The following is an 8,453-nucleotide window of genomic DNA, read 5'->3' on the forward strand; positions in this document are numbered from 1 at the left end:
CAAGAAGTGATTAAATCAATCACTCTTAAAAATGTATATTTGGCTGAAATTATTCAAATACTTTACAGAACAAAACTTCTGCCTCTCCTCTTATAACATTCTTCATTTGCAGAATTGATAAAATTAAGCTACCACCACATTAATTCTAGTTTCTTTTACATCACTAAGTTTTGTTTGGAAATTTGTTTCTGCTTATTGCTTAGTTTTACACTATCTGATTTCCCAGAAGTCAAAACATTATCCCTTTATTTTATGAAATACTTCAACTAGGCAACATAATTCAGGCTTTGTACTATTCAAACCTGCATTAAAATACAAATAGATTACTAGAAACAAGCAATATATTACAGAAGACCTATAATTGGAGGAAACAAGGCAAATAGTATAGTGTAATGCTACAGGCATTCATGATAGAATCATGAGAATGCAGTTTCAGATTCTGAGAAAAAAAAATCAATATAAATGTTTCCAACTATTGTTTTCAATGAGCTCCCATAAAAGATTACATTACAAAAAGATGAAAGAAATGGGGAGTCATAGCAACAGACTAGAACAGTTGCAGAGATAGTGGGCATACATGTGTTGCTGGGAAGGAGGTATGGAAGTGAGTGCAAAAAACATTGGCCTTTATGTTTTTTTCTTACTCTATTTCTTTTAATTTATTTTGTCTCAATTTTGTAAAGACACAGTTTAAACATTTTTCTGAAGTGAACAAAGATATATATATATATATATAACATTTATTTTCACTATTACAAGCATATTTTGTTCTTCAACATTTTCAAAAACTTAAAATTGAATTCTCACTTTCATCATTTATAACATGTCTTAATTTTATATAAAGATATAGATATCAGGGCAAGCACTGTGGTACAATGAGTTAAGCCACTGCTTGGCATGCCCACATCCCATACAGCTGCTTTGAGTCCCAGCTACATTGCTGATCTAGGCCCCTGCTAAAGCAGCTGGCAAGCAGTTCAAGTACTTGAGATCCTGCCACCCACTTATGAGACCCAGAACTAGTTCCTGGCTCCTGGATTCAGTCTGGCTCAGTCCCAGCTGTTGCACTGTGCCAGCTGTTGCACTGTTGCAGCTATTCAGGGAGTGAATATTTGGGCAGATAAAAGAAATTTTCTGTCTGTCTTGCTCTTTTTTTCTCTCTTCTCTACTCCTTACTCTCTTCCTCCCATTACTCTGCCTTTCAAATAAATAAGTCTTTAAGACATACATTTTTCTAATCAATGTATATCTGGAGGTTTTTGTAGGAGACTCAGGGAGGTAGCCAGCAAGCTTACGGCATTACTTAAGACTAGCTTCCAGGGCAACAGCTGGAAGCTTTAGCAAGACCTAAGACTTTATTCAATAAAACGTCTTAAAATTTTCTGATAGCAGAAAAATGGAAACAGTGTGTCATGAGAGAAATAAATACCTAACACAGCATGCAAAATGTGTAATAAAGAAAGCTCTTAACTCACAGCAGTTTGTGTTCTGAAAGCATGGCACCAGTCTTGGAGAGAATCTCACTGAGTCTGCCAGGCACACAGTAAATGCCCAACAAATAACTACTCAATAGATGAACACATGAAATGTTGATTACAGCCCTGACAACTACCTCTGGACAGGTAGTCCTGCAAATACACACATGCTAGAACAATCTAACTGAGGATATCATGAGTGATAAATTATCAAGAGACGTAGTTTATTTTGATTTCAACAGCAGTGATTGTATTTTTTTCATCAAAAGCGACATAAGAATTAAATATGTAACTATCAATATAATCTACTGATCTCTCATACTTAAGTCCATTTCACAACAGAAGTTACATTTTAATACATTATAACATCAATTATTCCATAGGATTTTCAGAAATATGGCTTATATACCAGGCCTAGATGAGCCAAAGTCTTTGTCAGCTGCCTCAGAACAGACTGCAGGGTAAATTTGAAAAAGTTGAAATCTGAATGGCATTTGCCAAAGCATGACAGCAGCGTTGTCACGAGTTCATTGATTTGCTTTTACGCAGTCTTCAGGCAACCTCCAATTCTGACCACAAAAGATCTCAAGCAGCAGCAGAAGCAGCAAGACAAGCAGGATCATAGATCTTTACTGTTTCATCCCAAGAACAGTCAGCCACCAGAGTGGGGCTCTGAAGACTGAATTTTTTTTTTAATTATTTATTATTAAACTTCAGTAATTACATTGTATTATGTGACACAGTTACATAGATACTTGGGTTCTCCCCACCCCTCCCCAAACCCTCCCACCATGGTGGATTCCTCCACCTTGTTGCATAACCACAGCTCAAGTTCAGTTGAGATTCCCCCATTGCAAGCATATACCAAACATAGAGTCCAGCATCTTATTGTCCAGTCAAGTTCAACGGCTTCTTAGGGAGACCCTCTCTGGTCTGAAGACAGAGCCAGCAGAGTATCATCCCGATCAATTAAAAGCTCCAACACACCATCAGCAAAAATTTACATCATTATGGAATGAATTGACATAGTAATGAGTAACCAATATGTTAAAAGTAAATGCGGGTTCCCAGCCACCTTCTGTGACCACCTCACCTATACTTCAATTTTAGTTTATACACAACATGAAATTTAAACCACAGATGAACTCTGAATGATGCTCCACTGTTTCAAGAACAGGATCAGGTCTTAAAAAGTTCCAGAAACTTACAGTAAAATCGTAAGAGCAAGAGGCCAGCACTGAAGCATGAAATGGAGAAAATTTCACCCTCCTAATAGCATAGGGGTGACCAAGAAGCTCAAACGCTGGTTGTCATATATTACTTAAGTCCCAGCCTCTCAAACTATAATCCGTTGCATCTGTGACCAGCAAAGTCTCATTGTATTTACACCAGTCATAGCTCAGAACTTCTGCCTGGTGCACTGGAACCACAATCCTCACTCCTGCCGTCTTCATGTCCCAAATTCTGAGTCTGGTCACCTGGGAGACCTGGAAGAGACTCCTGGCTTCAGATCAGCTCAGCTCTCACCATTGCAGCTATCTGGGGAGTGTACTAATGGATGGAAGACCTTCTCTATCTCTTCTTATCTAAATCTGCCTGAGGCTGAAGCAAACAGCCTAGGGATGTGAGGAGACCAGATTGTGCTATAAATGACCCTCTCATGGCCTGTGAAGGTGCACAGAGTCTTTCCAAAAGCTGGGTCCCACACTTTGACAGTCTGATCCCATGAGCCAGACACCGCAAGCTGTTAACCTCTGGTTTGGCTCCAATCAACACTATAACACCTCCTGTGTGTGCTCTTGGTAGAACTGCAGGGGCCCTGTTGCACTCCAGAGCCACAGCGAGCGGTTGCAACTGCACGTGTTCGTTGTTCTCACTCCAGGCCACGTCAAACAAACCATCATTCCAGTCAAAACCTGGAAAAACCCTACACTCAGATTCGTTCTGATCCAACACAAGTAAGGTTCCACTTGAACTGTGGTTATGCAACGGGGTGGAGGAATCCACCATGGGGGGAGGGTGTGGGGAGGGGGTGGAGAGAATCCCAGTACCTATGAAACTGTGTCACATAGTACAATGTAATTAATGAATAAAAAAAAAAGTAAGGTTCCACATCCAGCTATGCCGTAGTGCTTCATGGTGGCACAGGCCAGGCAGCCTGGCAGGTACAGAGAGAACTCGGCCCCACAGCCATGGCGGCCCGCCACCGGCAGCACCGGCACGGCTCCCGGCCTGGGTGGGGGGGAGAAAGAAATATAAACAAGGTTTCAGAGTATTCTAAAGCGGTCCCTCAATTACAGCCCAAGTGGGCACTTAGTTGTTGAAAGGTTTGCTAAGGCATCCATTTGTTTCAGCTGTGTGCCTCAATCCCTTTCTTGCAATACATTTTAAGAGATAAAAGTGAGATTCAGTGAGGTGATTCACAACCAAAGGTTCAGCAAACAATATTCTGACACCCATCTCAATGACACCGAATAGAAACTCATAAAAGCAAAAGAAATGTTCCTCATCAAAATAATCTGTAGCAAATTTGCCCAAGGTGATGGCCAGGCCTTTGGTATGGAGGATCACGAAAATTAATACCACACATTGTTCTTGAGGACTCAGTTGATGTTGACAATTGTCCTCTACGTACGTCATAATGGTCTCAACTATCATAAATGTTTCACAACTATCATAAATAATGAAAATTTATAATTTAAAAATTATTTTCATCTGGATTAGGGGATGATTTATTGGTACTTGAAATTATGAGGAAACATTTAAGTAAAATAAGTCTATGATGAATGCTATTTCTTAAATCCTATCCTGTTAAACATTTCTAAAAGACTCCTGAATTTCTAACTAAAGCTCCTCAGAGACTCTTCACAACTGGCTATCAGAAACACAAAAGCCACAGTGAAATTATACTAAAGCTAAAGGTTTCAAAGCACTGATAAAAAGTCAGGCAGAATGTTAAAAGTGAAGACATAGCTAAAAATTATTCTTACTTTTGGTTTATACGTGAAAAGATTAAGTCTGAGTACGCACTTAGAGGATTTTATTGAGATTAATATTGAATAGGTAAGTTGTTTCTGATACATACCTTAAGTCAGTGAAGAAACGCAGAGGAGGAGGAGCAAAACTGTAATGAAATCAAGCAGGAAAAAAGGAATTAAGACTAAAATCTTGCGGTCGGGCCTTGGCTGCCGGTGTGCTACCGGAAGAAAAACCCAGCAGGGAACCAGAAAGCAGGAAATGCATAGACAGGATGTGACATCACAGAGCACAAACTACCCGGCTGTGGCGCAGCGTGGCGCTGTGGTGGTGGTGGTGGCGGCTTGCCTGAGAGCCACAAATGTAACTTGACAGTAGACTGGTCACCTTTCCCTGCCTTTACTAGCTCTCGGAAACCTAAGTCAGCGGTAGTAAGTTATCCCTGAAATCCGAGGTAGTAAGTACACACCTGAGGGCAATGGAAGCCGGTAAGGAAACTCCGGGGCCCGCAGAAGCCTCGAGGCAAGACAATACCATTTCCAATCGTACCAAGCGGAAGCATTATGGATTCCTGCCAGGCGAGTCCGTGAGAATCCTCCGTCAGTGGCTCTATGACCACAGGTTTGCTGCCTACCCGTCAGAAGCTGAGAAAAGAATGCTGTCTCAACAAACCAATCTGTCTTTGCCTCAGGTCTCAAATTGGTTTATGAATGCTCGCAGACGCATTCTGCCAAAAATGCTTCAACAGGACGGACACGATCCCAACAGCCAAATTGGCAGGGACACCGATGTGATGTTCCAGCTGACAGCTGATCCATTTGTCCAAGCCTCCCCGGTGCCCAACACTCCACCCCAGATAAAAAAGCTCTCTCTGATCCCCCTGCCAGAGGGTCAGGAAACAGAAAGCAAGCTGTTTGATCCAGAGGCATTGATTGCAAGCCAGAGGCTCACCCTGAGGGCCCAGCAGAAGAAAAAGCTTGAAAGTCCCAACAATCAGTCCCCGTCTGTTCCAGAGCCCAGGCCAGCGATGGAGAATGAGGACTTCAGCAGCTTGCAGCTATTGGTTGATGTCGCTGTGCAAAGGGCTGCAGAGCTGGAGCTGCAGAAGCAACAAAATCCTAATCCGTAACTTGCTGTGTCCTGGAGAAATCCAAGTATTCAGTTCTTTGCTGTGTATGGTAGGCATATTTTTTTTGCACACAGCCATTATTTTGTCTTTATCTTTTCTAGAAACAAGTTTTTCCTTCTAGGTCTTTTGTGTGACAAATTTTGATGGCTAAACTGCTGAGACTCAATTCTATTAAGATACCCCAACTGTTATGATGAACACAGCTGCCACAAAGACATTTGTTTGTTCTACTTTGTCCTACATTTAGATTCTTCAGTCAGGCTAACAGTATTCCAGAAATTTGATACAATGGTAAGATTTCATCCATCACAGATACAGTGTGAGTCCTCATTTCTCTTCCCTTCTGTAAGTTTCCCTTTCAGCGTGAATGATGGCAAGGAAAGCCTTTATGGAAGAAGTGTCACAGTACTGGCCTTTATAATGAGGGAGTTTTTAGTAAAATTTTCAATTCCTGAATTTCTCTTTTTTACAGCTTATTGGCTGTCTTAAGGACTAGTTATTCTCTGCAGGGGAACAAATATGGCAAGCAAAGTATAGTGAATTCATATACATTTTTCTGATAATACGTTTTATTTATTTGGTTTTAATCCTCTGCATCAGATGAAACAAATAATCACAATAAAGTCTGGAAAGCAGAAAACTGACAAATTTCCTGGAAAACAGCAGAGGAAGATAATTTTAAAAGAAAACATCCAATGTGTAACTTGTCAGCAAAAAAGAAAGTAAACTTGAGAATTCCACTGTTTTGACCTTTCTAATAATACATTTACGCTATTTTACTTTTTTTCTCTTTAAAATGTTTAGACGCATAGGAGTGGAGCTGAGAATGATCTTGTCTCTGTGTTTTTCCTACTGCCTTGAGTACAGGTATATTTTCAGTAGGAATAGATGGGTATTCTTCCAGAAAACTATAGTTTAGCTTCCTGTTTTGGGTGTATTAACACTTGAGGAATACGAGGCTCCTAAGTAGACTCTAGCCTCATTTTATCCTCCTGGCCTGAAGCAATACAGGATGTGTTTCATGTCTACTACTAGGCCAAATTTTTTATTATTATTATTATTATTATTATTATTATCATTATTTTATTATTTGTGTTTTGTGTATTGTGTCTTTACACTACTAGGACCTTAACTAACATGTCTCAATACAAGATACTATCCCTAGAGAAGTAGTCACGGGTTATTGTTCTTTATCAGTTTTCAAGTAGCCAGGAAGAAAAGAGAGTCTGTCTAACAAACTACTATTCATAAGAGACTAAGATGAAAAGGAATTCAGGTTTTTAACGCATCTGCAGATTAAAGGGGATTTAGAGGCTAAAGAAAAACAATAGCATTGTGGTACCGCAACAGGGTGGAGGAGTCCACCATGGGCGGGGGGAGGGGCCAGGAGGTTTGGGGAGAGGGGGAATCCCACTGCCTGTTAAACTGTGTCACATAATGCAATGTAACCAATTTTAAAAAAAAGTTACAAAAAGAAAAAGAAATGAAGGAGAGAAAGAAAAAAAAAGAAACAAATGTTGAGAACAAACCTCTAAAAAAAAAAAAAGAAAAACAATAGCATTTATTGTAACCTTACTATGAGAGTCCCTGAAAGTCTCTAGGAAGCTCCCATACTATTTCTGATATAGTTTGGCTAGGACCATTTATTTATCTATTTATTTATTTACTTATTTGCAAATAGAAGCACAGAAGGCTGTTTCAGGAAAGGCCGGTTGGTGAACGAACTCTTGACTGTTTCGTGTTTTACATCTCACAGGTTTTGGGACTCATGCTCTTCTCTATTTCAACCGAAAAGACAATGTGAATAAACTCTGAAAACAGAAGGTTTTTCTTGTTGTTCACCATCTTCTAATTTGTCTATGGAAGCTGAGCCCCAGTTGGATCATTATAAAATTATAATTGAAAGATCTGTTCCGAAGATAGTACTTTGGGATAATTGTGGGTTTTCCCTATTTATACTGTAAATTTTTCAGTGGTGTGTTGTGGAATAAAGCTGTGTTCTACTGTCAGTTGTCTTGTGTGCAGACATAGTGGAGATGACTTTAGTTTTCTTGTACTATAAATAAAGGGAAGAAGCAGTTTTTAGTTAAATTAAAAACTTTATGCAAAATTTTATTGTTTTTTGTCAAATAAAGGTTTTATTGTTTAATATGAAAAGATAACTTGTCTTTGTCATTCCTGCATGCTTTTATAAGTCTGAATTTGCAGCTTCACTATGTTTACTCTTTCCCTAGGAGAAAAGCTTACAAAGCTTTAGTGTTCTTCACTCTATGGAAGAAAAAAAAAAATGGAGCAGTTTTCTAAGGAAACCACATTTTTAAAATCTAACCACCAATTACACTTTCCCTGAGATGAAAATTACATAAAACCCGACAGAGACTTTTTTGCATCATAGTCATTTAGAAATGAAAAGGTGAAGATAACATAAGAGAATAACTTGGCTGGGTTATTTTCTTGACAAAGGTCCATTTCTGTCATTATCGTTGGACTGAGGGAATTACAGAGCACAGAGATTTAGCATGAATGAGAACTTTGTAAAATGACTCTAAGAAGGAGTTTTGTGATTTCTATCTAGGGGGTATGGAAGTGAGGTACATCAGTGTATACTCTAAGAATAACATGTTAAAATTACGTTTGAAGATGTCATGTCTACAGCTTACTCCTCAGGAACAGGAGCATGTTTATAAAGATAGATACACACATAAAGGACAAGCACTAGTGTGTTTCTGTATATCACATGCACTACTAGAAACTACAGGAACTTATTATGAGGCCTAGAATAACTTCTATATTTATTGTAACACCATATAGATATAGATTCCATCTTGGAAAGCAAAACATGAGACTTGGAGTCTCTTGGATATTTTTTTTCC

General features: G+C 39.2%; 1 protein-coding gene and 1 pseudogene across 1 annotated transcript; one reads left to right on the forward strand and one right to left on the reverse strand.

Annotated features, from left to right (window-relative positions):
* Positions 1-1,435: 1,435 nt before the first annotated feature.
* Positions 1,436-4,115, reverse strand: LOC101519811 (peroxisomal targeting signal 2 receptor-like; annotated as a pseudogene).
* Positions 4,116-4,890: 775 nt separating this feature from the next.
* On the forward strand, positions 4,891-5,877 carry TGIF2LX (TGFB induced factor homeobox 2 like X-linked). Its single transcript, XM_004596322.2, has one exon. The coding sequence runs from the start codon at positions 4,930-4,932 to the stop codon at positions 5,578-5,580; it is 651 nt and encodes a 216-aa protein (XP_004596379.2). The 5' UTR covers positions 4,891-4,929; the 3' UTR covers positions 5,581-5,877.
* Positions 5,878-8,453: the final 2,576 nt, after the last annotated feature.

This window comes from Ochotona princeps, chromosome X (genome assembly GCF_030435755.1).
Source record: "Ochotona princeps isolate mOchPri1 chromosome X, mOchPri1.hap1, whole genome shotgun sequence".
Taxonomy (NCBI): domain Eukaryota; kingdom Metazoa; phylum Chordata; class Mammalia; order Lagomorpha; family Ochotonidae; genus Ochotona; species Ochotona princeps.

Bases quoted from the DNA above. Each gene is read 5' to 3' on its own strand.
- TGIF2LX (XM_004596322.2), top strand. From the start codon at position 4,930: ATGGAAGCCGGTAAGGAAACTCCGGGGCCCGCAGAAGCCTCGAGGCAA.